The sequence below is a fragment of the Lutra lutra genome, chromosome 1 (assembly GCF_902655055.1).
Source record: "Lutra lutra chromosome 1, mLutLut1.2, whole genome shotgun sequence".
In the NCBI taxonomy this organism is placed as follows: Eukaryota; Metazoa; Chordata; class Mammalia; order Carnivora; family Mustelidae; genus Lutra; species Lutra lutra.
Genome location: NC_062278.1, coordinates 208,501,145 through 208,529,140, shown reverse-complemented (window position 1 = coordinate 208,529,140; position 27,996 = coordinate 208,501,145). Strand labels below are relative to the sequence as shown.

General features: G+C 50.5%; 1 protein-coding gene across 1 annotated transcript; it reads right to left on the bottom strand.

Annotated features, from left to right (window-relative positions):
* Positions 1-11: 11 nt before the first annotated feature.
* On the bottom strand, positions 12-16,364 carry ATP13A1 (ATPase 13A1). The gene is made up of 26 exons (XM_047696155.1): positions 15,952-16,364; positions 13,693-13,782; positions 13,395-13,585; positions 11,645-11,717; positions 11,262-11,417; positions 11,065-11,134; positions 10,880-10,986; positions 10,229-10,358; positions 10,045-10,100; positions 9,368-9,494; positions 9,154-9,291; positions 8,954-9,074; positions 8,446-8,603; positions 7,866-8,041; positions 7,685-7,795; positions 6,552-6,677; positions 5,615-5,723; positions 3,934-4,133; positions 3,751-3,847; positions 2,380-2,540; positions 2,193-2,307; positions 1,906-2,102; positions 952-1,094; positions 645-756; positions 418-561; positions 12-332 (listed from the first exon to the last, which is right to left on the bottom strand). Exons 1-26 carry the CDS (start codon positions 16,336-16,338, stop codon positions 222-224), a joined length of 3,606 nt encoding a protein of 1,201 aa, XP_047552111.1. The 5' UTR covers positions 16,339-16,364; the 3' UTR covers positions 12-221.
* Between the last annotated feature and the right edge of the window lie 11,632 nt (positions 16,365-27,996).

The following is a 27,996-nucleotide window of genomic DNA, read 5'->3' as shown; positions in this document are numbered from 1 at the left end:
GGAGGTAGGGCTTCTTAAAATGATGGATGCGGCTTTATTTACCAAAGGGGCCGGATCAGGGCTGATTCTGCCAGCCAGGCCTTCAGGTGGCTGTGGGGCGGTCCCAGCTCTGGTCTGTCCTGGTGGCAAGGCCGGGCCCACCTCACCATGGGGGCAGTGTTCCCTCTTGGGGCTCCTGCCCGGCGGCACTAACACAGGCAGCAAGTGCCAGCACTGCCATCTCAAGAAGGCACTTTCAGCTTCGGGGTCCCCAGGAAGAACTGCAGGACACGGTCGGCCAGGAGCGCCAGGCAGAAGTCCAGAAGCAGGACCTGGGCGATGACCAGCTTGAACTGCAGGGTAAAGAGCACTGGTGAGCTGGGTGCCCTCGGACAGGCCCAGGTTGAGCCCTGGGGCCACACCCACAGGGCCACTCACCTCCACGGGGATGTCCACGAGGCCAAACTGACTGTTGAAGTCAGGCGAGGAGCCAAGCAGCAGGCCCACGATTGCCAGGAGCGACACGGCCAGGCTCCACACTAGGGGCCTGTTCTCCGGCAGGCTCTCCATGAATGGTGGACCCTGTGGGGAAAGACAGATGGACAGTCATGTGCTACAGGCACCCAAAAGTGGGCAGGGCGAACTCGCCAGGGGCGGGGCCTCACTTTGTAGTTGATGGCAAAGGTGGCCATCTGCATGGCCATAGCCATGATGTACACGGTGCTGTTGACCAGGCTCGGCTCAAACTCCTTGTACAGGTCCACAAACTGCTCCTGCCTGCAGTGACACAGAGGGGACAGGGTCACTCTCTGACCCGCACCATCCCTGCACAAAGCCAGGTCTCAGCCTGGCCAACCCCTCCGGTCAGGCCACATCTGCGTGCTCGCCTTCCTCTACCCACCACCATCGGGACACTGCCGCCCCTAGGAGCACCCTGCCCCACCCCAAGCCCCAGGCCAGGACAGCACTCACTTCTCAGGACTCCGGGCCTGGGCCTCACTGTACAGGTAGACAAGACTCAGGAAGTGCACACAGAACTGGAGCACGACCGTGAGGACAGTGTACAGGTTGAAGATGTTGGGCAGAGGCCGCTCTCGGGAGAGAGTCTTGAGGGGCTGAAGTGGCAGGGTAGGGGCGGCTCAGGGTCCAGGCTCACCCTGGGCCTACCCACCTGCCACTCCCAGCCTCCTAGCTGGACTCATGTAGAGAGCAGTCACCAAATCCTGGAGGTTACAAGTCAGCACCAGACCCCAGGTCCCTGCTGGTTCCCCAGCCCCTTAGCTGGGATCCCACCACACCCTCACTGAAGACCTACACTCCACACAGCAGCCACAGGGTGCTTAAAATCCACTCCCCTCCCCTTGTTCTAGAACAAACCAAAGCCCTCCCTGGGACCCAGTGGGTGTTCATGGTTGACACAACCCACCTCCCACTTCCTCCAGCCCCTGCATGCTTCTTGCATCAGCCCACCCCTATCTATGCCCTTTCTGCCTCCTTCCTAGAAATTTACCTAGCTCTTCGGGGATTACAAAGGCTCCCCTGAATGATCCCGAGGCTGTCCCCTGTAGCCTGTGACCCACTTTGTATTTCCACTGACACTGAATGCTTTCTGAGTGGTCTTGATAATCATCTCCCCATCTGTCCTATCTGCCTGTAGGCTCTGTGTAGCCCACCTGAGGCCCCAGCTGGTGGACAGTGCTGGGGGCCAAGTCGTGTCATTTGGGGGAGCTTCGGCGTGCACCTGGCCTGTCCCCTGATCCCCATCTGTAACATGCGGGATTACAATTCCCACCCTGAGGACGGCTGGGAAGACAAACGGGTGACACGTGGTGGTGCCTTTAACCATCTTCCCTAGCCGGCCCAAAGAGGCAGAGGATATTCTTGGTCTGGGGAGGGAACCCCTGCTTTGCCTGTGCCTCAGCCCACCTTGGAGCGGGAGATGAAGAGGAAGCAGCCGGCCAGCAGCAGCCCCTGCAGCGTGGCCTGGAAGTCACTGAACTTGACGCCCTCCAGGTAGAGAACACTCTGGCTATAGGCCAAGATGAGGGCATTGAGTGCCAGGATCTTGAACATCTGCAGCGTGGTCACCAGAGTGCAGCGGCCCTGCTTGATCACGTGGCAGACTGCAGCGGGGGCACAGGAGGGGAGGAACGTGTGGGCGTGGGGATGCATCAGCATGGGCCTGGGGGAGGGGCCGGGGTGGGGGGACTCACTGCACTGAATGGAGGAGAGTTTGGAGGTGAAAGGGGCAGCGATGCTGGCATCCCCCAGCTTCACGATGGGTGTGCTCTCATCCTCGAGTTCCCGCAGCACCTGGCTCAGGCGGTCCTGCGGCACAGGCAGCGGGGGTGAGACCTGGCCACCAAAGGGGGCCAGTAACCCCCACCTCCTGTGACTCACCCGCTGAGAGGCCAACTGCTCCTCGGGGGGCGGGAGCCCTGACCTCTGCTTGGCTGCCCTGGAGGGGGCCCGGCCGCCACCGCTGCTGAGGACAGGACTGTCTCGGGGCCGTCGGCGCCGCTCAACAACTCGCTCAGGGGCGTTGGCAAGGAGCGCCACACCTAGGGGACGTATGTGAGTGTGTTTGGACCTAGAGGGGCCTGTCACCCCAGGCTTGCTGGCCCTGTGCTGAGTGAGATGTCTGCTCACAGGAGCCAAACCTCCCCATCGCAGCTGATCTCCCCACAGAGTGCCTCAGAGAGCATCTACCTTACTTTCTGCATTTGGAAAGCAAAACCCAAATACACTCAACTGATTTCCAGGGCCGTCTGGGTGGCTCAGTGGGGTAAGCCTCTGCTTTCGGCTCAGGTCATGATCTCAGGGTCCTGGGATCGAGCCCCGTACTGGGCTCCTTGCTCACCAGGGTGTCTGCTTCTCCTTCCTCTGTTTGTTGCTTCCCGTGCTTGTGTGCGCGCACGCGCGCTCTCTCTCTCTCTCACACACACACACGCACGCACGCACGCACGCTGATTTCCATGGTCTACTGCCAAGGATCATATTCTAGGACGTATTTGTCAATTAATAAACCAGTTAAGGATTTGGAAAACGCTATTAAGTACATCAGGTAGATTTCTTTCTTTCTTTCTTTTTTTTTTTTTTTTAAGAGGAAAAGAGTGTGTGTGTGTGTGTGTGTCCCCACAAGAGCGTGCATGTGAACAGGGGTGGGGTGAGGGGTGTAGGGAGGGGAGGTGCAGAGGGAGAAAGAATCTCAAGCAGGCTCCATCCCAAGCCTGGAGCCTGACATGGGCCTTGATCTCACAATCCCGAGATCACGACCTGAGCCACCGTCAAGAGCTGGATGCTTAACAGACTGAGCCACCACATACGGTCAGGTTGGTCTGTAAATACCAACCTGCTGACCTCATTCTGTTGACAGCGAACCAAGGCTATGGAGGACTGGCAAATGCCTCCGCTCCCATTTGTGCATCCTCACCTGTCTCAGCTCTCCCTGGTCTCTGGCCTCAGCCCCCCATCTGGTCCCCACACAAGGCCAGGAGGCCTGAACCCAGCTGTGTCTGCCCCTGGAGCCTCGCTGGCTCCCGATGTTCCCAGAGAAGCCCAGGTACCCGCCACGCCCATACCCCTGCACTGCTGCTCAGATACCAGTGTCCCTTCCAGGCCTACAGCTCCTCAGATCCTCAGTCCCACTGGCGCCTGCCCCATGCCTTCACTGCCTCCTCAAAGAACTCCCTCGGTGACGCATCTCTGACACCAAGCTCGCGTGGGCAGAACAGTGATGGAAGGGACAGTCCATCAGCTCATGGGACTCACCCACATCAGCGTGCTTCAGGGCACCCACGTCATTGGTGCCGTCGCCACACATGAGGGTCACGTAGCCCAGCTCCTTCAGGCTGGTGATGACGAACTCCTACATGCGCAGAGACAGGCTGAGTGAGGGTTGTGCGCCGTCCCCAGGGCACTGCCTGCCTCCCCCACTGCCTCCTCTGTACACACCTTCTGCTTGGGGGCCACACGGGCGAACACCTGCACGTGGGGGATGAGGCGAAGCAGCTGCTGGGGATCCTCGGCCTGCAAGTGGGCCAGGCCATCGCCCGTGAGGCACAGCGCATGCTCCAGGGCCAGTGCCTTTGGGGAGCCCTTGGCCAGGGGCAGCACAACACTGCCATCGATGGAGCGCCACTCGCAGGGTCGGCCTGCAGGGCCAGAGCCCAGGGTCAGAGAGAGGGGTTCAGCAAGTCCCCCTCACGTGGACCCCACCTAAGCCGCCCCAGTCTCATCTCTCTGAAGTACCCTCTTGGCCCTCACCCCTCTTTAGCCCTAGCATTCCCTGTCCACACCTGCACCCTAGACCCCAGGAACCCCAGACGTTCACAGAACCTTCTGCTATAAAGGATTCGAGTACCCAGAGCCTAGGCCACTGGCCTGAGACCACACGATGGTCAGATTCAAACCCAGATGGCCTAACCTCAGGGGCAAGGCACCCCTGAGCCTGGGGCCTGCCTGAAACCCTGCTCCTCTGGGGCCAGGGCCCCCTGAGTCACTTCCTTGGGGCCAGACCCTGCTTGCCAGCCACTTCCTCTTTCTAGATGGATGGACGCTGAGCTTAAAGCAGCAGGGCTGAGGGACGCCTTCCGGCACTATGTGGCTCATCCGGGAAGTCTTGGCCAGGAGGGAAACCAATCTCCACCTGGCTTCTGCTGTGGCCGTTTTGCTGAGCAGCTTCAGCTGCCAATCGGTGGTCCTGCTAACCGCCTCGGGGCCACCTGCCTACAATCTCCAGGCTCCGCAAGAGTTTAGTGCCTGGAGCCGAGACAGAGATGAGAGAGATCTGGGACCAACGGTGCAGACTAGAAGGGCTGGAAAATTCTAGAACCTGGCATCGTTCCAGAAGCTAGCACCCTCCTCTGACCTGCAGTCTGTGTGGCTCTCCAGCCAGGCACCATCCATCGGCATCTGACAGACTCCACACTCTACCAGTTGGGAGGTGCTGGGGCTGTCTTTGCCCTTCAGTAGGCTCTACTCTGGGCCACCATTTGCAGCCAGTTTGGGTACTCAGAAGTGACCAGAGCCGTGAGCTCTGGGGTCGGGACATCTGGGTTCAAATCCTTAGTCACAGTGTCACTTGAGTGACTGAGGTAGGGTGAGTTTACTTCTATCTCCCTGTCTATAAAGTGGGGGCCCCAACAGCACACCTGTTCCGTTTCCTCCTCCGTGATACAGGGATGATAAAGCCTCCCATATGGGGCAGAGAGATCAACACAGTCACACATACCAAGCCCTCTGCCTGGGGTCTGCCCATGCCGAGCAAGAGTGCCAGCATCCCTGTGCTAAGGAGGGGAGCCCTCACCTCGCACAGGCAGCGTGCCAGGCCCACAGCAGGCATGAGGATAGGAAACATGGCCTGGTCTGATGACAACCAAGCACTCCGGTCGTTAGTCGTCCCTGATCCCAAACCCAGTGATGGCCCACACGCTGCTGGGCATGCAGGTGTGGAGCTCCTCGGGCCCTGGGTCCGAGCGTGCTGACAAGGCGTGGCTGTGTTCCACAGGCTGGGGTCACAGGTTCCGGATGACACTGGGTGTTCTCGCTCAGGCCTGAGATGCCGGCAGGCCACCAGACAGGGGCTGTTCTTGGGTTCAGGTTCCCCCTAGCCTACAGCCCCACAGTATCTCACCTTTCTCTGTGGGAGGCTGCAGGATCAGTGTCTGTGCCTTTTCAATGAAGTGCAGCTCCTGGGCCACATGGCAGGCAGTGAGCGGGTTATCACCAGTGATCATGACCACCTGCGGAGAGGACAGAGGCTCAATGGGGGCAGGGCCCAGCAGGTCAGAGCTCTAGCCTGGAGACCTGGTAGCTGAGGCCCCCCTGAAGAGAGCCACAGAAAGAGGTGTTGGCTCCGATGCAGAATGGGCTTCCAGGAGCCACAATCCACCCCAACCTGGTAGCGTTTTATGCAGATGGATACACGTATACGTGACTGAAAACACCCACAGCCTTTCTTTGTAATATAGGCTAAGAACCAGCCGTTGCCGTGGACCCTCTTGGCTTGGAAGCTGCCCCAGGAAGTCGGGGAAGGATGCTCCAGCTTTTTCATGGAGAGCCTGGGGACGGGAAGATGGGCTGTGATGGCTGAGGGCCAGGTGGGGGCTACTCATGTCACCACCTCTAACACTGCTCACTCACCTCCCACAGCCTAAACTGCATCCTGAGTCCCAAACTAGAAAAAAGAAACCACAGGACAGATGGATGTGGCCTGTCCTCGAGTTGCCTCCACATTCCCTGTCCCAGCCCAGCGCTTCCTCTCTGGAATGGGGTGCAGTGGGGGAATCGCCCTCACCTCCCAGGGATGCTGGGAGCCAAGGAAGCAACTTGAGAAGGGTGGGCACAGGCGAGGTCCCAAAGCATCCTCAGATGCGGGACAGCATCAGCACCGGAGCCGTGATGGCGCTCGGCCAAAATTCAAGAAAGACACCCTTGCTATTGAGACCTGCCCCACTGAGGGAGGAACTGTCCTCTGCTACCATATCATTCTCTCTGGAAGAAGGAGCCAAGACCCACCCACCTGCCCACACACCCTTGGGGCCCAGTGGGGAGGGGTCCAGCAGCTGTACCCGGTGGGATGCATTTTGAATCTCACGGATCACAGCCTTGGAGTCAGCCTTGAGCGGGCAGGAGACCACGATGAAGCCGACGAACTTGAGGTTGCACTCCAGGGCCTCCCGTTTGATCTCCCGGGCCTGTGTAGGGACACAGGGATACCCTCATGACCCATCTTTGCTCTACTTCTGAGCTGCGGTGGGGGGAGGTCAGGACAGGCCCATCCTTACAGGAGGAACATCTGAGGGTTAGGTGAGAAGTGGGGAGGGCGCCAGGCACCCTGGACCCACGGGGCCTCGGCAGTGCTGCGTGGTCCCCCACCACAGGGCCTTTACTCCCTGCTGTGCGCAACAGCAGGGCACGAGCCTGTGTAACTCAGCTTTCAAGACAGTAAAGTCAAACCCTTTTTTATTTTTCACTGAGCACATGCTCACCTGGAATATACCAGAAACCCCAAATTCTTGCCCTCACAGAGCTTGCCTTCTACCAGAAAAGATGTATAATAAAGAAAGTCACAAAAATCAGAACATTAACTGCCACAAGAAATGAAAACGGAAATAGGGCAGACCAGCTCAGGGAGTGGCACCGAGCAGGCTGGTTCTGAGGGGAGGGCACTGAGCCACGACCTGTTGTGCATTCTGGAAGGATATCTCAGCCATCAGGTAGAAGTGGAATGGATGAGAGGTAAGGAGGAAGCAGAGAAAGCAGTACTGATGGCGGAGGTGGGAGGAGGGCCGATAACCGACAGGACATGGGGTGTGACAGAGCTGGAGCCACGCCACTACCATGTGGTAACGGGGTGGCTGGGCAGGGCAGGGACAGACTGGGCTGGAGAAAGGAATCCAAGGTGCCTCCTGATGATCCCTGGGGAGGTGTGAGGACCCAAGGGTGTGGGGTAAGAGGCTGGATGGAGGTGGGGTCCGACTGTGCTCTGCAGGGAGTGGCCTTAAGAGCCAGGATGGGATGGGGCCCCATAAGGGGCAGGGCACGTAGCAGAGAAGGGACTCGGGGCTGAGTGCCACTCAGGGCCTGCCAAGGGAGAGGCCCAGAAGGAGGAAGACAGAATCCTGCCTGCTCATGGTGAGGCTGCAGGAAACAGAAGGCTTCATGGACAAGGGGCCAACAGGTAGGAAGCCTGGGCCCTTACCTGCTGGTGGGTGAGGTGCCCCAGCTCCTTGTACCCCAGCGCCAGGACTCGGGCTCCTTCCCGGGAAATCTCCGTGTGGATATGGTGGTAGTCAGGTGGGCACTGGGCGAACTGCAGGGAACGCAGGGGATGTCACCGACCGCCCCGCGCCCCCCTTCCCCCGGGGCCGGGGCTGGCTCACCATGGAGTGCAGGGTTTCGGGGGCCCCCTTCACAGCCGCGATGTAGCAGAGATCAGTGGAGCCTAGCTTCTCATAGGAGGCGAGCACGGACATTCGCTTTAGGGCACTGGCAAAATGAAAGCGCTGGTGAATTTTCAGCCCCTGAGTTTTAATACTTCGGGGGAATACTTTCTCATCTGGAAACAAATAAGTACGAATCCTGAGGGCCTTCGCTCCAAAGAGGCAGCCAAGCCCCCACCTTCCCTTTCCGCCCCTCTTCCCCCACCAGACCCCCAGACCCAGACCCTACAGGGTGTGGAGAGATGTGGGGAGTGCTCCTCATTCCAGGAAGGGTCAGAACTGTTCCCAAAGGACCCTGCCCATGGCTTCTGGCAGGGTGGGGCAGGTTCTACTCCCAAGAGGTGGACTGTCTCAGGTCAGACGTGAGCCTGCGCCCACCCACCTAAGGGACCATCAGAATTGTGGGCCTGCCTGCCCCTGTGTTGGACACATGGGTGTCTCTGAGGGGTACAGTACGTCTTCCTGGGGGTATTATGGCTGGCCGTTCATCCCAGCTGGGCCCGAAGCTCCAGCCCCTCACCTTTGGTCAGAGTCCAGTCCACAGCTGTCAGCATAGCCTTCTCAAGTGGGTCACCCACAAGGGTGCCATCGTCCAGCTGCATGAGGGAGTGGCATGAGGCCAGAGCACGGTGCGTTTCTACAGGGATGTTGGACACAGGAGTGACCTCCTTCCCGTCTCTGTAAAGAGAGGGAACAGCTGGTTATGGAGCAGAGCGACCCCTGGGAATTGCAGGCCAGGATGAGGGATGGGCCCCCACTCTATGCCAGTCATTGCAGGGGCTGAGAGAGATGCACAGTCTTGGTCCTCGTGACACCTGTGCCCATCTCATGGATGTCCTAGAGATCATATGGCTGCCTGGGATGGAGCGGAGCCACCACACTGCTGTCACACTGAGGAATACAGGGGAGCCCCCCACCTCCAATCAGACTTCTGTGTACACGGTGAGAGCTCCAAGCAGGTGTTCTCTGTCCCTTAAGATCCTAGAAAGCCACCTGCTAGGCAAGAGGCCCAGGCCACCCATACTCACCTGAGCCCAGCCACCCCACGGACGACCAGGCTGTCGCTCGTCAGGGTCCCTGTCTTGTCGAAGCAGCACACCTCTACCTTGCCAGCGAATGGGATCCGGAAAGGCTCCGTGCAGTACATGTCTGGAAGTGGGGAGCCAGGGTCAGGGGTTCTGCCAGGCCCCAGCCCACTCAGCACCCCAACCGCGTCCCAGGCACTCACACAGCTTGGCCAGGGCAATGAGGGAAGTGTTGACAGCCAGAGACAACTCGATGGGCAGCTCAGGGGGCACGACCGAGGTGAGGATCAGCGTGCATTCCAGAAACAGCTTGTAGCGGTTCCGGCTAGGGTCCTTGGTGCCTGCAGAGAAGGGGCCTGCCAGCCTGGGGGCCGTGGGGGCGGGGCCCACCAACAGGGAAGGGGCCCCAGCACGTACCTTCAATCCACACGTAGGCAGCTGCTGCAATGGCAAAGACCAGGAGGAAGAGGATGAAAATGAAGGTCTCCAGGTTGTTTGCAGTCACCCTCTTGACTCCGAAGAGGATGGTGCGCAGCAGCTTGCCCTAGAGAGCGAGAGGATTAGAGCCCTTTCCTGGCGGGGGTTGGCCTCCTGCACCCGAGAGCACCAGGGCCAGATTCTCCCTCTGCCTGGGCCCACCTGTTGAGTCCTGCAGCCATGACACAGGGGACCACACAAGTAGGTTGGTGGCTGCTGCTCAGCTAAAGGCTATAGAGACCAGTGGCCTGAAATTGGGGGTCAGGGAAAAAAGTGGCTGAGATAGGGGACTGAGTCTTCCAGAAAGAGGTCTAGCCAATCACTTCTACGAGGCAGCCCACATCACACTTTAGGGAAGAGTTTACGGGCGTGATCTGACCATGACCCTAGTGTGTATGGCAATAGCCTGTCTGCTGTGTGTGCTCCGCACTAGAACCCCAGCAGAGGACAGTGAGCCTGGTGCAGGGCTCATGTCCGCACCCTGGCCCCAGGCTGGTACCTGGTGTCAGAATTAAGTCTGTGGCAGTGATGTTCTGGAGTCTGAAAGAGCCACCATCTCAACAGTCTGCCACCCACCCTGGGGCCAACCCTCCCCAAAGCCAGACAAGGGTCCACACCTGGGATGTGTTGAATCCGGTCCTGAGAACGTAGGCCACACACCCATTGTCGACAGCTGCAGGGACAAACAAAACCAGCATCATGTGTGTCTGTACATCTCTACTCCCTCACAGCCAAGCAGATGGGGTGGCTGGGGATGGGGGTGGCGGGGCCAGGACACTCCAGACCCCCCAAGGCACCTACGCTTCAGGCCTGTGGTGGCCTTCTGCGGGGGGATGTGCTGCACCACCTTGGTGCCCCCAAAGATGACGTGGAGCCGGGAGTCAGCCTGCAGGTCCAACACCCGGTCAGGGTTAAGGTCTTCGATGGGCTCCTAAGGAGGAAAGAGGATGGCGAGGGTGCTCCCGCCGCAGCCCCCTTCTCTGGCCCCAGTCTCGCAAGAGTCACTCCCACGCTCGCAGGGCTCCTGGCCTAATGCAGCATATCTGACCCGGCAGCCCGCCTTGTCTTCTCTCCACCTGCATGTTAGTATCAACTCCTCATGATCTGGCAATTGGCCTGAGAATCTGTGTGCTCCTGGCTTCCCTCAGCCCACCTCAGTCCTGACGTCTTTGGTCCCTCCCCTGGACAAGCCCTGACAATCTCAGCCTCTCTCACCTCCTTTCCTCTTCTCACCCAGCTCTCCCTCCTCCAGGGGGCAAGACCACCAGGAAATCTGGCGGCTTCCACTTAACTGCTTCTCCTCCTCCTATTCTAGCCTCATAGGCCAGGGCTCCGTCCCTCCTCTATCCACGCCTGGGCAGGATGGTGGCCCAGCCACCAGCCCTCTGCCTCCCCCGCCAATGGGCCAATGGCACACCTGGGTAGACTGGACCCCCATGCCCCACCCCGCACCTTCATCTGTGGCACTGACTCCCCGGTAAGCATGGCCTCGTCCACGATGCAGCGGCCCCGCAGCAGCAGCACATCACACGGCACTAGGTTCTCCTGTGGGGAGCGACCTGCGGGAAGGGATAGGAACGTCGGCGTGAGGAGCTGAGAAAGGACTCCCACTGGGACAGACCAGAAGTGCGCCTCACCAATGGAGACGATGTCTCCGGGGACAATCTCATCGCTGGCGATGGGCCTCCACTTCCGGCTCCGGTAGACCTGGGCAGAGGTGAGGGCCCGTCAGCTCTGGATACCACAGTGTGCATGACGCAGGTGCCTCCTTCGCGCTGGGGCCACCCCAAGACTGACAGGTGTCTCCGCCCCCCCGTCTCCCCGCCGGCCACACCTGGATCAGGTGGGGCTTGTTGCCCATCTTCCGGATCTCTGACATGTTGCGCATCTGCTGCTGCACCAGGGAGGCCTCGAAGGCCACCAGCATGGAAAGCGTGAAGACACTGTAGTACCAGTACTCGTCCAGACACCAGAGCCCCACGCAAAACACCTGCAGGACACAGCCTCTGTGTCTACACCCCCACCTGGCCATCCATGGGAGCACACAGAGACACCTGTGGAGGCTGGGAAGGCACACCAAGGGCCGTTCCACCCGGGGGCTCAGACCCATGAGGACACAGAGAGAATTTCAGGGCTGGAGACAGAGACTGCTTGGGCTGTGAAAGCCCCAAGGAAGAGGAAGAAAGGGGTGGAAGAGGCTCCAAGCTGTTGCTTTACCTGGAACACAAAGAAGGGTGCTGTGGCTCTCTCTTTGAACAACTCCGAGAAGTCAGGTACCACCATCTCAGCCCTACAAGAGACCAGACCCCCACATCCTGTTCAGGTATGAGGCCTCAGAGGCCCTACCTGGACACCCCCCACCCGGGGCACTGCAAGCCTCCCCGGGAAATGAGAAGCCAGAAGGCACATTCTACTCGACTACGGCTCTCCTTGTCCCCGAAGCGCTGGGGCCAGCTTGCTAACTGCTGGCAGCCTGCCTCCGCAGAACCCAGGTGAAGCTTCTGAAGCAGCAACAGACAGGCTGTTCAGGCAGCCGCCCACCCAAGCGGGGCTAGTGTAAGAACCTGTCATCAGGTTGGGTAAGAAGGCAGGCAGAGAAGGAGCACCTGACTGTGGCACGGGAGCCCTGAAGCTGCCACAAAGAAGGCCCGGCAGCTGGGCACTGCTGAGTCTTCTGAGGCTTGAGCCCCACCCCGAGTCGGAGCAGGGAGTTCTGGAGCTAAAATTTTCCTGAAACTCCCTTCATAAAAGTCCCAGGATTTGAGAAGCAGGGCCTAAAGGTATGTTCTGTGGCACTGTGTGTGGTGGCCCAGCCTGGCCAGGGGAGCAGCCAGGTCAACCAGGGCCACCTCGCCCTGCCCTTGGAGACATGTCCCAGGTATAGGGTGTGAGAAAAAACAACCGCTGTAATAAGAACAAAAAACTACCAGGCCCCACTGTGTGTTATTTGGGTGACTTTGCATGAGTCGGGAAGGTGGGCAAAGGGACATTCCAGGGGTCAGGCAGGGAGGACAGGCAAAAACTTCTTATAAATCTTCCCATTATGGGGTGCCTGGGTGGCTCAGTGGGTTAAAACCTCTGACTTCAGCTCAGGTCATGATCCCAGGGTCTTGGGATTGAGCCCCGCATCAGGTTCTGCTTGGCGGGGAGCCCGCTTCCCCTGCTCTCTCTCTGCCTGCCTCTCTGCCTACTTGTGATCTTTGTCTGTCAAATAAATAAAATCCTTAAAAAAAAAAAAAACAAAAACTTCCCATTACATCACTACTTATGATAATACAGCTGTAATTTTTAAAAAGACATTGAGTCAGGGAAGAATTCCCTAAAAGTTCTGAGGGTTTTCAGGTGGAGGCCTTATCATGGTTGCAGGGCCAGGGGCTCTGATGATGAACAAGGGGGTCTGAAGCCCAGCTCTGCCCCCTCCCAGTCACATGTAGGCACTGGTGGTTTTGTGGATTAAAGGGAGGGTGCGTGTACAGGGCATCTGCCATCACACCTGGTACCGAGGAGAGCTATGGTGATCAACGACAACTCCTTTTAACACTCTTCCCAACGTGCTGGGAGGAGTATAAGGAGCACGGTGACAACTGACACTTAAAAGAAAAATTTAGAACCAAAGAGAAATCCTACAATAATTACAAAACGAGGATCAACAGTATCTCTGGGGCCTCGGGCTAGGCTCCCATGAAGAGCCGCATGTGTTCCTGCTGGAGAGCCCACCAGGGTCCCTGTCAGCAGGAAAGTCCAGGGAAGACACGACTAGAGCACGTTTCTCAAAAGGTAGCCGTCATCCTCACCTGGCATGTACTCTGGACCCCTCCAACCCATTTCCCCTTTTCCCAGGCACCAAGACTCAGGAGTGCGGCAGGACAGAAGTGGGAAAGGAGCCACTGGCTTGGCCAGACGTCCACGCTGTGACCATGGGCAGAGGACCAGCCCTGTCACCACGCATGGGGACACCAGGACTCACTTGTTGCTCCCAAACTTCTTCTCAGCTGCACGGATCTCTGAGTCCTCCTGGAACCCTCTATTGCTCTGATAGTACGAGAAGGCATTCCCCACGGGAAAGGCCACAGGGAGGAAGCGTTTCTTCTCCAGGGCGTCGTAGGAATACTTGATCTTCTGGAATTCGAAGGACAGCACCTCTTGTCCGTCTTCGCCCTGTGGGAGGAGGCGCTGTCTATGGCAGAAGGCCCGCACCTGGGGGTGTCCGTCCGTCATTGCCTGAGAGTCCCACCCAAGCCCCGTGCTGAGCAGCCGGTCCCTACCTCATCCCGGTGCAGGGCCACAAGCTCAGTGGAGCCATTGTTGGGGGTCGGCACCACCTTCACGAAGGTTGCTTTGCTGGGGTCGTACTCCTATGAGAGGCAAAGAGCTACAGCTGAGCCCTTCTCCACCCCCCAGATCCACAGCCCACCCAGCCCCCGCCCTGGGGAGTTTGCAAGCACACCAGCTCCGGGCTCCGGGCGCTGGCCTGTCCACTCTGCAGTCTGTCGCTGAGACAATGACACAACCTCACCACATGTCTGGACTCCTATCATAAAATCTCAGTGACGGACAGCACCCAGTGCCTGGGGCCCTGCCGAACTCAAACAGGAAGAATGTCCCCTGCATGACCTGCACCCTCAAACCACGTGGCCCACGCCCAGTCACAGCCCACTGGGCTGCTGCTGCTCTGCATCTCCTCTCTCAACTACTCATTTCATGTCCCGAAGTGACGAGGGACAAGGAGGCTCAAGCACGAGCCGTTTTCTCTGCCTGAAACATGGGGTCACACAGTCAGCTCCAGGCCTTGGCTCAAATGTCACCTTCTCAGGAGACCCCCCACCCCCACCCCAGGAGGAGGCTCCACACGAAAGGCCCTCACAATGTTCCTCTGCTCTGCCCAGGTTTTCCTCTTTTTAGCAGCAGCAGCAGCTGAGCGCAGGCCCTACCTCTCCCACCAGCACCATGAAGGCAAGGGATTTTGTCTGTTTGTTCACTGCTGTTTCCTCAGCACCTACGACCTGGAGTCGCTGGATGAGAGTCAGGCAGTGCGCCCTCAAGCCTGGGCTGCCCCCATCTCACTGCTGCTGCACCGGCCACCAGCCCCTGTGGTGTGTGTGCTTTCGGCGCAAGGTGCAAAAGGGTAACTCTCAGGAGAAAGGAGAAAGGCCCTGCCCCTTGGGGAGTCCACGGGCCTCTGGGTGGGCAGAAAAGAACGACAAAGACTTAACAAACGCTGGTAACACCGTGGGGGGAAGAAAGGGCAAAGTGCTACATGGGGCTACCACCATACCAAGCACTTGGCAGTTTTTTGCTGCTTCTCAGAGTGGCAAGGCGAGTGGGTGTGACGGTTCTCATTTTACACAAGGGGAAAGTGAAACCGAAAGAGAAGCACCCCTGTCTGAGCTCTCTGATGCAAACCCAGATGTGCCCATCCTCACCCTGTGGTCATTTAGCTCCTCCTTGTCCTCCATCCCTGGAAGAATTTAACACGCTTTTTAGCTGTAGGTCAAAAGACTGTTGGAACTGTGGGGTGGTGTCACGCTCCCTCCAACTTCCCTGAATTTTCTGGTCCCTCACTGGAGTCTTTCATTGTGCTGACCTGAAGCTACCTGTAAGTCTGAGCCCCTCCCCTGGGATAAGGCTTGTTGGGAAAACCATTCTCTCAGAAGAGAAAGGATTCAGTCCATGTTTGGAGTCAAAGACAGGGGCCTTCCGTCTCTTTCTGCAGCCCTTCAGGCTCTTCCCTTTCCCTCTTTTTTTCAGCACCGCACACATGGTGTGTGGGACCTTGGTGTCCCTAGATGGCCCCAAATATGCCAGTGTCAACTGAGGCAGGCCCAGAGGGCAGTGGTGCAGTCACCAACAGTAACTGCTGACCCAGGGCAGCTCTCCCTATACAGATCTTGGGGTTAAGGGTCGGAAGTGCTACCAGGCCGTTGTATTCCAACAGAAGTCCTCACTGTCACCACCATCATCTTGGAGGCAGATAGGAAGAGGCTCCAAGCAGTTGTCATCTGCTGACAAACTGTTCCTGCTACTCTTAAATGCTGCAATCCAAGTGCATTTCAAGATCCTCTAAGCAATGGACAACAGAGTTCTCAAACCAAGCTCCACAGATAGGGAAACTCACGCCGCAGGTCTAGCCTCACACTTTGAAAACCAAGATAAGGACACACCATTTCTAGAAAAAAACACCTAGTACTCTCTAGTATGGTAGCAATAACAAGCCAACTAGCATTAACAAGCCAAACCAAAGAGCGACTATGCCGGAGCCTACACTGAGCTTTTTATAGGTATTACCCTATCGAATCTAAATGACCACACCAGGGAGGTATTCCAAGGAAGGGAAGTAACCTGTGTCAGGGTCGCACAGTAAGTCAGTAGCGGGGCCAGGATTTAGCCACCCAGAGGGCACCGTTGGGGACTCAGGCCCAGCAAACGGGAAGCCCGGGATGGGGTGCGGACCGACAGGAACGTCGTGACTCGGACCCGCCGCAAGGCCCGACCCAGACGGGGGTCGGGCTCGTGCCCGCACTTACCGGGGTGCAGGTGAGCGCGCAGTGCGCGTGCACGGACCAATGCCCCGAGAGGACGGTGAGCGCGTGCGCGAGGCAGATGGTGGCGAGCACGAGCAGCGCGGCTTCAGGGATTTGCACCCAGCTGCTGCCCCAGCCCCAGCAGCCGGCAGCCGCGGCGCCTAGCCAGGCGGGGTAGAGCAGTCCTGCGAACGGCAGCACCGTGAGGCGCCGAAGCAGCGCCAGCCGCCGGTACGGCCACACGGCTGCGACCAGCTCGTCGCCGCTCGCTATGAGCGCCGGACCAGCGGCGAGGAGGGTGCGCGGCTGCGGCCCGGGCTTGGGCTGCCCGCCGGGCCGGGCCCCGCAAGGCACCGCGTTGCCCACCACCGCCGCCGCAGCCGCCGCCATCTTTCCCAGCGCTGCGCTCGCTTCCGGGCAGAAGCACCGCCTCACTTCCGAAGTTGTACTTCCGGTGAGCCTCGGGCGCCGCCATGGCAGCCGGAGGGTAGGAAGAGCAGGCAATCGTTAGGAGTTAGGTTTAGAAGTTGTTACTCAAGGCGCCGCCATGACAGACTGAGGCCGGAAGGAGAGGCAGGGCGCGGCCATGACAGAGTCTTGAAAGGGCTAAAGCTGCCTGGGGCCCTGCCACGCCGGACTGAGACCGGAAAAAGCGAGGCGAGGCGGGCTGAACCGGAAGAGAGGAGCCCTTGTCGGGGACTACCCCGGCACTGACCAGTTTGGATTGTCAGGGGCGGAGCCTGAACACTGCGGAGGCGGGGTCAATTATGGAAGCGCTGGGGTTCTGGGGGCGAGGCCGGGACAGGCCGAAGGGGCGGGACTTGTTAGGGGCAGGGGTCCCAGGACGGTTTCCCCGCGGGAGAGGCCCCTCCTTCGGGGTCCTGGGCAGGACTGGCGCTGACGGGCTTACGGAGCCAACACGGCTGAGAAGAGCGGTCGAGTAATAATGATTACACTGACACACAAAGTTATTTTAACATAAAAATGTGAAAAATGGGTGTTTATTTGAAATCACATGTATTTTGTGATACTTTCCTGTTACAGAAATGCTATTGTATGAACAAAACCACAATAGGAATCATTAACAGTGGCAATCAGTAGTATTTAGTGGTACTACTAAGAGAAAACATCGCTTGAGAAAAATGTATAGCAACACTTTCATGCTTTTTTGTCCTCATATAGCAGTTTGAACAACTTTTTAAACTCCTTATCGGATGTTCGTATCTTATGGGTTAATTGTAGCATGTTCTTTTTTTTTTTTTTTTTTTTTTTTTTTTTTTTTTTTAAAGATTTTATTTATTTGTCAGAGAGAGAGGAGAGCGAGCGAGCACAGGCAGACAGAATGGCAGGCAGAGGCAGAGGGAGAAGCAGGCTCCCCGCCAAGCAAGGAGCCCGATGTGGGACTCGATCCCAGGACGCTGGGATCATGACCTGAGCCGAAGGCAGCTGCCCAACCAACTGAGCCACCCAGGTGTCCCTGTAGCATGTTCTTGATGCATAAGTGTAAGACTTTGTAAAGGGAGAACATAATGCAGTAGGACTTAGTCAATATTCTATATTTAATAAAAGTCACGACGTTTCTTTCTGTCCCATTACACAGTAGGATATTTTTATCCTTTAATAAAGTTTTATTTTCCAGTAATAACTTACCTGAATGGACTGCAATCTTTAGGATAGCCTTTTGTTTTATATAGTGATAAAACTCAGTCAAAGATGATATCACTGATTTGTTTCCCTGCGCTTATCAAGCTCACAGTTACTGTGATTCTTGGTGTCGTCCTATGTGATATCAAGCTAAATAATTGTCTCAACTAAAGCCTTTCAGCATGGATTTTACTTATTAGGTGTTTTGACTTGTATGGATTAGTTTCAGGGTCTCCAAAATAGGAGGGGTTTTGTTTGTTTTTGGTAGACCAGCTATTGGTCAATCCGGTCTTTGTATATGTAAACTAATCATATGCTATCTATGTCCAAAGTGTCCATTATGTCTATGTCCAAAATGTTCATTATTTTTGAACATTTTAGAGCACACTGAATGTTATGATAAACCTACTTTACTCAGGGACAATTGTTTTTAAACAACTAGGTAATTTGAAATTATGAAATCAAAGATTCCAAAGTTTCTTTATTCAGAAAGAAACAGAATATCCTGTTTAATTTGACCATCCATTTCTGATGACGTTTTGAATTTTTTTTTAAAGATTTTTAAATTTTTTATTTGACAGAGATTACAAGTAGTCAGAGAGGCAGGCAGAGAGAGGGTAGGGAAAGCAGGCTCCCCGCTGAGCAGAGAGCCCAATGTGGGGCTCGATCCCAGGACCCTGGGATCATAACCTGAGCCAAAGGCAGAGGCTTTAACCCACTGAGCACCCAGGTGTCCCAACGTTTTGAATTCCGAAGCAATCTTATTTCAAAAAATGAGTCTTTCTTTTTCTGTATGAATATTTATGGGCAGTTGTTTCATCCCTCTCTGGACTCCTATGGCCTCTTCAAAGATCATCAAAGTGTTTTGGAGAAACAGCAAGTAAATTTCTGCTTTACTATAATTGTTTTCTCCGTTCTAGTCTTCAATGCATTTCCAAATTAGAGTACTTCTTCTTGTCACACTTTGAAACTGTGATCTTATGGCAGGCCAACTTAAAAAAAAAAAAACCACGAACTTTATTTTATTAGAGCAGTTTTAGGGTCAGGCAAAATTGAGAGAAGGGTACAGCAATTTCCTATACATCCCCTGCCAGCATACATACACAGCAACCTAATTACCAACATCTCTCACAATTGTTACTAAATAAACCCATTGCATATAGTTCACCTTAGGGTTCGCTCTTGGTATTGTATATTTTATGGGTTTAGACAAATACAGATTGAATGTATCCATCATTATAGTATCATACAGGGTAGTTTCACTGCCGGACAAGTTCCCTGTGATCTGCCTTTTCATCCCTCCTCCCTTCAACTCCTGGGAACCACTGATCTTTTTAATGTCTCCATAGTTTTGCCTTTTCCAGAATATCATATAATTGGAATCACACAGTATGTACACTTTTCAGATTGCCTTCCGCTTAGTAATATGAATTTATGGTTAGTAATATGAATTTATGGATCCTCCTTATCCTCTTATGGCTTGATACCTATTTCTTTTTTTTAAGACTTTGACAGAGGTCACAAGTAGGCAGAGAGGCAGGCAGAGAGGAGGAAGCTGGCTCCCCGATGAGCAGAGAGCCTGATGCGGAGCTTGATCCCAGGACCCCGGGACCATGACCTGAGCCGAAGGCAGAGGCTTTAACCCACTGAGCCACCCAGGTGCCCCGATATCTCATTTCTTCTTAATGCTGCATAATATTCCATTATCTGGATGTACACCAGTTTATCCATTCATGTACATCTTGGTTCTTCTGAGTTTTGAGTTATGAATAAAGCTGCTATAAACATCTCTGTGCAGATTGTTTATTAATGACTCCACGGTGACTTCTAATTAATTTTCAGTTTTGAGAAATAGACATGTAGCATTGTGTACATTTAAGGTGTATAATGTGATTGATAGATGTATATATTTGACTTGCTTACCACAATATGGTTAGTGAACACCACTTTACCTCACCACTTTCTTGCTGTTGTATTTATGGTGAGAACATTAAAGCTCTACTCATAGCAATTTTCAAGTATACAATATTGTTAATTATAGTCACTAGGCTGTACATTAGATACCCAGAACTTATTCATCTTGTAGCTGAAAGTTTGTACTCTGACCAACGTTATCTCCACCACTCAGCCCCTGGCAACCACCATTCTACTCTCTCCAGTTCATGTTTTTAGATTCCACACGTAAGTGAGATCATACAGTAGTTGTTATCTGCCCGACTTATCTCACTTAGCATAATGCCCTCAAGGTCTAAAGGTCCATCCATGTTGCCACAAAAGGCAGGATTTCCTTCTTCTTTATGACTAATATTCTAATACATACATATCTAATACATACATACATAAATATGAATAATCTCACATTTTAGTTCATCGTATGTATCACATTTTCTTTATCCATTTACTTGTTGATGGACACTTAGGTTGTTTCCATGTCTTGGCTATTGTGAAAAATGCAGCAATTAACATGGGTGTGGCTATTTCTTTGAGAGAATGGATTCATTTCCTTTGGATATATACCCAGAAATGGGATTGCTGATTGTTCTGTTTTCAATTTTTTTCGACGAGCCTTCATGCAGTTTTCCATAGTGGGTGTGTCAACTCACAATTCCCACCTACAGTGTACAGGGGTTCCATTTTCTCCACACCCTTGCCAGCATTTGTTATCTTATGTATTTTTCATAATATTATTCTAACAGGTGTGATGTGATACCTCAGTGTGGTTTTGATTTGCACTTCCCTGATGATTAGTGATGTTGAGCATCTGTTGGCCATTTGTATGTCTTATTTGGTAAAATGTCCATTCAAGTTTTCTACCCATTTTCTAATTGGATATATTTGCTTTTGAGTTGTATGAGTTCTTTATATATGTTGGATATTAACCGTGTGTGTGTGTGTGTGTGTGTGTGTGTGTGTGTGTTTTGCAAATATTTCCTCACATTCCACGGATTGCCTTTGCATTTTGTTATTTCTTTTGCTGTGCATTTTGGTTTGGCATAATGTTCATTTTGCTCATTTTTGCTGTTGTTGATTGTGCTCTTGGTGTCATAACCAAAATATCATGGCCAAGACCAATGTTGAGGAAATTATTTCCTATGTGTTCTTCTGAGATCTTTATGGTTTCAGGTCTTGTTAAATCATTACTTCATTTTGAACTAATTTTTGTGAGTGGTATAAGACAGGGGTCCAACTTTATTCTTTCCCAAGTGGTTATCCAGTTGGTCCCAGCACCATTTATTGAAGAGACTTTTCCTCTTGAGTATTTTTGGCTGCCTTGACAAATATTAGCTGACTGTATATGTGAGGGTTTATTTCTGGGCTGTTTCTGATCCACCGGTCTTTTTTTTTTTTTTTTTCCTCAAAGATCTTATTTATTTGGTGGGTGGGGGGAGATGGAGAGGGAGAAGCAGACTTCCTGCTGAGCTGGGAGCCTGAGATGGGGCTTGATCCCAGGACCCTGAGATCATGACATGAGCTGAAGGCAGATGCTTAACCAACTGAACCACCCAGGCACTCCTCCATTGGTCTATTTGTTTGTTCTTATGCCAGTATCATACTGTATTGATTACTATCACTTTGTAATATAATTTGAAACCAGGAAGTGTGATGTCTTCTGCTTAGGCCTGTTTTAGGATTGATTTGGCTATCCAAGGACCTTTGCAGTTCCACACTACTTTTAAGATCGTTTTCCTACTTCTGTGGAAAATGGCATTGCAATTCTGATAGATTTTGCATTGAATCTCTAGATGGCTTTGAGAAGTATAGACATTTTAACAATATTAACTTTTCTGATCCATGAACATGGGCTATCTTTCCATTTTTCTGTGACTTCAATTTCATAAATCTAGTTTTCAATGCATAGAGCTTTCATATCCTTGGTTACACTCATCCCCAGGTATTTTACAGTCTTCAATGCTATTGTAGATGTTGTCTTTCTTTTTTCAGATAGTTTGCTGTTGGTGTATAGAAATGCAACTGGATTTAGTATACTGACTTTGTATTTTAAAACTTTCTTGAATTTGTTTTAGCTTTTTTAAAAATAGAATTTAGGATTTTTTTTTAGACCTTTAAAAACTTTTTTAAAAAAATAAACATATATTTGGGGCGCCTGGGTGGCTCAGTTGGTTGGATGACTGCCTTCGGCTCAGGTCATGATCCTGGAGTCCCGGGATCAAGTCCCGCATCGGGCTCCCAGCTCCACGGGGAGTCTGCTTCTCTCTCTGACCTTCTCCTCGCTCATGCTCTCTCTCACTGTCTCTCTCTCAAATAAATAAATAAAATCTTTAAAAAAATTAAAAAAATAAACATATATTTTTATCCCCAGGGGTACAGGTCTGTGAATTGCTAGGTTTACACACTTCACAGCACTCACCATAGCACATACCCTCCCCAATGTCCATAACCCCACCCCCCTTCTCCCAACCCCCCTCCCCCCAGCATCCCTCAGTTTGTTTTGTGAGATTAAGAGTCACTTACGGTTTGTCTCCCTTCCAATCCCATCTTGTTTCTTTTATTCTTCTCCTACCCCCTTACCCCCCCATGTTGCATCTCCACTTCCTCATATCAGGGAGATCATATGATAGTTTTCTTTCTCCGATTGACTTATTTCGCTAAGCATGATACCCTCTAGTTCCATCCACGTTGTCGCAAATGGCAAGATTTCATTTCTTTTAATGGCTGCATAGTATTCCATTGTGTATATATACCACATCTTCTTTATCCATTCGTCTGTTGATGAATGGATACATTCATCATCTAGGTTCTTTCAACATCTAGGTTCTTTCCATAGTTTGGCTATTGTAGACATTGCTGCTATAAACATTAGGGTGCACGTGCCCCTTTGGATCACTACGTTTGTATATTTAGGGTAAATACCCAGTAGTGCAATTGCTGGGTCATAGGGCAGTTCTATTTTCAACATTTTGAGGAACCTCCATGCGGTCTTCCAGAGTGGTTGCACCAGCTTGCATTCCCACCAACAGTGTAGGAGGGTTCCCCTTTCTCCGCATCCTCACCAGCATCTGTCATTTCCTGACTTGTTAATTTTAGCCATTCTGACTGGTGTGAGGTGATATCTCATTGTGGTTTTGATTTGTATTTCCCTGATACCGAGTGATATGGAGCACTTTTTCATGTGTCCGTTGGCCATCTGGATGTCTTCTTTGCAGAAATGTCTGTTCATGTCTTCTGCCCATTTCTTGATTGGATTATTCTTTGGGTGTTGAGCTTGCTAAGTTCTTTCTAGATTTTGGACACTAGCCCTTTATCTGATATGTCATTTGCAATATCTTCTCCCATTCTGTCAGTTGTCTTTTGGTTTTGTTAACTGTTTCCTTTGCTGTGCGAAAAGCTTTTGATCTTGATAAAATCCCAATAGTTCATTTTTGCCCTTGCTTCCCTTGCCTTTGGCGATGTTCCTAGGAAGATGTTGCTGCGGCTCAGGTCGAAGAGGTTGCTGCCTGTGTTCTCCTCAAAGATTTTGATGGATTCCTTTCTCATATTGAGGTCCTTCGTATATTTTGAGTCTATTTTTGTGTGTGGTGTAAGGAAATGGTCCAATTTCATTTTTCTGCATGTGGCTGTCCAATTTTGCCAACACCATTTATTGAAGAGGCTGTCTTTTTTCCATTGGACAGTCTTTCCTGCTTTGTCAAAGATTAGTTGACCATAGAGTTGAGGGTCTATTTCTGGGCTCTCTATTCTGTTCCATTGATCTGTGTGTCTGTTTTTGTGCCAGTACCATGCTGTCTTGATGATGACAGCTTTGTAATAGAGCTTGAAGTCCAGAATTGTGATGCCACCAACTTTGGCTTTCTTTTTCAATATTCCTTTGGCTATTCGAGGTCTTTTCTGGTTCCATATAAATTTTAGGATTATTTGTTCCATTTCTTTGAAAAAAAAAATGGATGGTATTTTGATAGGAATTGCATTAAATGTGTAGATTGCTTTAGGTAGCATAGACATTTTCACAATATTTATTCTTCCAATCCAGGAGCATGGAACATTTTTCCATTTCTTTGTGTCTTCCTCAATTTCTTTCATGAGTACTTTATAGTTTTCTGAGTATAGATTCTTAGCCTCTGGTTAGGTTTATAGAATTTAGGATTTTTTAATGTAAAAGATCATATCATCAAAAAACACAATTTTACTTATTCCTTTCTGATTTGCATGCCTTTCATTTCTTTTTCTTGCCCGAGTAGGACTTCCAGTATTATGTTGAAAAGGAGTGGTGAGAGTGGGCATTCTTATTCCTGGTTTTAGAAGGAAAGCTTTCAAACTTTCATCATTGAGTAAGATGTTGGCTGTGTATTTCAATATATATAGCCTTTATTATGTTGAGGTATGTTTCTTCTATATCCAATTTGAGGGTTTTTCTATCATGCAAAAATGTTGAATTTTGTCAAATGCTTTTTCTGCATCTGTTGAGATAATCACATGATTTTTGTCTTTCCTCCTATTAATGTGGTATATCATATTTATTGATTTGTATGTGTTGAACCATTCTCTCATCCCAGGGAAAAATCCCATTTGATCATGGCATATGATCCTTTTAATGTGGCTGTTCGGTTTGGTTTGCTAATATTTTGCTGAGATTTTCGCATCTTTATTCCAAGAGATACTGGCCTATGTGTGTACATATATATTTGGTAGGTGGCAAAACAACACACCAGGCATTTCTTAGGCTGCATTTTTATTGTTTAAATCAATACGCAGTACTATGTCATATTCGATAGATTCCATGCTTCTGTAGTCAGTTAATATTTGTTGGAAAACACACAAAGATTAACAATATTTATTCATCCTAACTGAAGTTCCTCAGGTAATAAGTTTTTTAATAATTTTAAATGAACATATTAAATTAACAACTTGTTCACTTCAATATATTCAATAATTCCTGTTCTTTTTAAAAAATATTTATTTATTTACTTCTTTATTTATGTAATCTCTACACACAATACAGGGCTGGAATCTATATCCCTGAGATCAAGAGTTCCATGAAGCTCCACTGACTGAGCCAGCCTGGTGCCCCACCCCCTCTTTTTTTTTTTTTTTTTTGAAAGACTTTATTTGACAGAGAGACAAAGTGAAAGAGGGAACACAAGCAGGGGGAGTGGGAGAGGGAAAAGCAGGCTTTCTGCCAGAGCAGGAAGCCCAATGTGGTGCTCGATCCCAACACCCAGGATCATAACCTGAGCCGAAGGCAGACACTTAATGACTGAGGCACCCAGGCACCCCGCCCTCTCTCTTTTCAATTTCAGATAGTCATAACAAATCTTTGTTGAGCAAAGTAAACTTCAGTTTAGTTCGAGTGGAATAATTAGAAATATGGGACAAGCAGTGTGAATTAATGAGTGTTTACTGTGTTCAGTATAATTCTAGAGTATGAGAGTATAAGAGATCTTAGTTTAATGTGTTAGATTCTTCCAGGTTAGCTAAGGAGACAGGAAGAAAAAGAAAAGAACACCAAGGGCCCTAACCAGGCCATGTGGGGCCTAAAAGGAAAGTCATTCACAGAGAGCCCTGGTACAGCTTTCTGACAGCAGCTCACCCGAACCCTAACTCTCACTTTAGAGTACTGTATTGCCCAACAATGAAGGGGAGCACCTCAAGATATTGGGCCACAAGGCAGTTTACTGTAAGAAAGATAGTTCTGACCTCCTGTCCATGTGGGAATGAACCAGCATTCAGATATGCTTGGAAGCAGCCGTTCTGCTCAGAAGCCTGACGGATAGTTCAACCTTGGACACTGATTGACATACAGATAAAATGAGTGTCTGGGCTGCTTCATGCCTACTCAGGTAGAATTTATTTAGTCTCAGAATAATATACTTTAGTCTCAGAATAATTGTATTTAGTCTCAGAATAATATACTTTTTATGAACTGAAATTAAAGTAGTTGTCATACTAGTAATTTGTAAGATGGGAACAGATTTTCCTAAAGGTATATTCACTATTATTGTGGTCATCTTATCTTCTTTATTTATTTATTTATTTATTTATTTTTATTTTTAAAGATTTTATTTATTTATTTGACAGAGTGAAATCACAAGTAAGCAGAGAGGCAGGCAGAGAGAGAGGAGGAAGCAGGCTCCCTGCTGAGCAGAAAGCCCGATGTGGGGCTCGAACCCAGGACCTGGGATCATGACCTGAGCCGAAGGCAGTGGCTTAACCCACTGAGCCACCCAGGTGCCCCTCATCTTATCTTCTTAAACATAATAATGTCAACTGTTATTCAAGTCTGGGAGGTGACTTTACAGCTTATTGACACATAACACACTGGGCAACGTAAAGCCATCGTCTAGTTGTTTTATATCAACCAGGTGAAGTGAGACTTACAGGTTTCTGGTAAATCTGAGACTCCTGATACGAAAACATCAGTAAACTTATATACCTGGATTTCCTTATTGTGATTTTGGGCAGAGAAATAACATGACTTGGTTATAAAAATAAGTGTCATGTAGAAGGAGCAAAATACACTTACCTTGAACCTAATGGAGAGCCAAGAAATATCCCATGCATATATTGTCAACTAACCTTTGACAAGGGCCCCAAGAATGCACAATAAGGAAAGGTTAGTCTCTTTAGAAGCCTATTAAAAACAAGGTATCCACATGCAAAAGAGGGAAATTGAACCATTATCTTACACCATCCAAAAATTAACTTGAAATTGATTAAAGACTTTAGTGTAAGACATGAAACTATAAAACTCCTAAAAGAAAACATAGGGACGAAACTCCTTAACAGTGATTGGTCTTGGCAATAAGCTTTTTGGATCTGACATGAAAAGCACAGGCAAGAAAAGCAAAAATAAGCAAGAGGAACAGCAAAATAAACCTTTCTCATTTTTTTAAAGAATATCGCCAAAATAAAGCATTTAAAAATATTTTTATAATATTATATATTTATTCTATATAATATATATTATATATATTTTATATAGTATATATAATATACAATACATATTCTATATATAAAATATATATTCTATATATATTTTAAGATTTTATTTATTTGTTTGAGAGAGAGAGCACACAAGCAGGGGGAGCGGGAGACAGAGGGAGAAGCAGGCTCCCTGCTGAGCAGGGAGGTGGATGCAGGACTTAATCCCAGGACTGTAGGATCATGACCTGGGCTGAAGGCAGAAGGACGAGCCACCCGGGTGCCCTAAAAATATTTTTGATAAATTTAGGTTGAGAAGGTATCTATAGATCCTGGGAGTTTTGAAAAACCTGCCATAGTTTGCTTCTGTAGAAATAGTCAAGCACTCCATCTGTCATTCCCAGTACTTGGAGATTTCCATCAAATGCCGAACTGACCCACCAATCTTGACTGTTTATGCTAACAAGTGTGTTTTAATGACCAGTTATAAACATTAACTAAAAGGTCTTTTTTCTTGCAGGAGATGTTAAACATTTTAAAGATTACATGAAATACCGCTCCTGATGTCTGTTAGTAATATTGCTGTCATCACCTACAAAACCTCACCATAATAATAAAAATCAGATAAAGATAAAATGACCAGGGGTGCCTGGGTGGCTCAGTGGGTTAAGTCGCTGCCTTCGGCTCAGGTCATGATCTCAGAGTCCTGGGATAGAGCCCCGCATCGGGCTCTCTGCTCAGCAAGGAGCCTGCTTCCTCCTCTCTCTCTGCCTGCCTCTCTGCCTGCTTGTGATCTCTCTGTCAAATAAATAAATAAAATCTTAAAAAAAAAAGTTATTAAAAAAAATATAAAATGACCATTGTGGAAATAATAAGATTAAAAATTGACACTAAATATGGGGCATCTGGCTGGCTTTGTTGGAAGAGCACGTGACTCCTGATCTCAGGGTCTTGAGTTCTTGCCCCTTATTGGGTGTACAGATTACTTAAATAAAAACTTTTTAAAAAAATAAAAAAAAAACTAATCAAAATTCCTGCACAGTTCTGAAAATGGAAATTGAAAATCTGATTCTAAAATGCATATGAGATGTAAAGGCCCAAGAAGAGCCAAGTTGTTAGAGAAGAACTATATAAGAAAGACAATTCTATAAATTCAAAAACTTAAAAAAAGGTATAACAGTTAAAGCAATGATATTGAAATGAGACTAGAAAACAGAACAATAGAAAGGATCACAGCCCCCAAACAGACCAACTCTTATGGGGACCTGTGAGCTATGACAAAAGTACTGTAGATTACAGAAAAAAATGCATTTAAAAAATTAATGGTGCTAGGTTAATTGGACAGCCATATGGAAAGGCAAATCTATCTATCTATTTATTTATTTGAGAGAGAGAGAGTATGCAAGCAGGGTGGTGGCGAGAGGAGTAGAGGGAGAGGGAGAAAGCTCCATGCTGGTGCAGAGCCTGACATGGGGCTCAACCTCAAAACCCTGAGATTATGACCTGAGCCAAAATCAAGAGTTGGAC

Excerpts from the sequence above, each read along its gene's own strand:
- ATP13A1 (XM_047696155.1), bottom strand. The coding sequence starts at position 16,338 with ATGGCGGCGGCTGCGGCGGCGGTGGTGGGCAACGCGGTGCCTTGCGGG. Across the intron at positions 10,359-10,879 it reads AGTCAGTGCCACAGATGAAG|GAGCCCATCGAAGACCTTAA; the intron begins GTGCGGGGTGGG and ends TTTCCTCCTTAG. Across the intron at positions 9,495-10,044 it reads CCGGATTCAACACATCCCAG|GGCAAGCTGCTGCGCACCAT; the intron begins GTGTGGACCCTT and ends CTCGCTCTCTAG.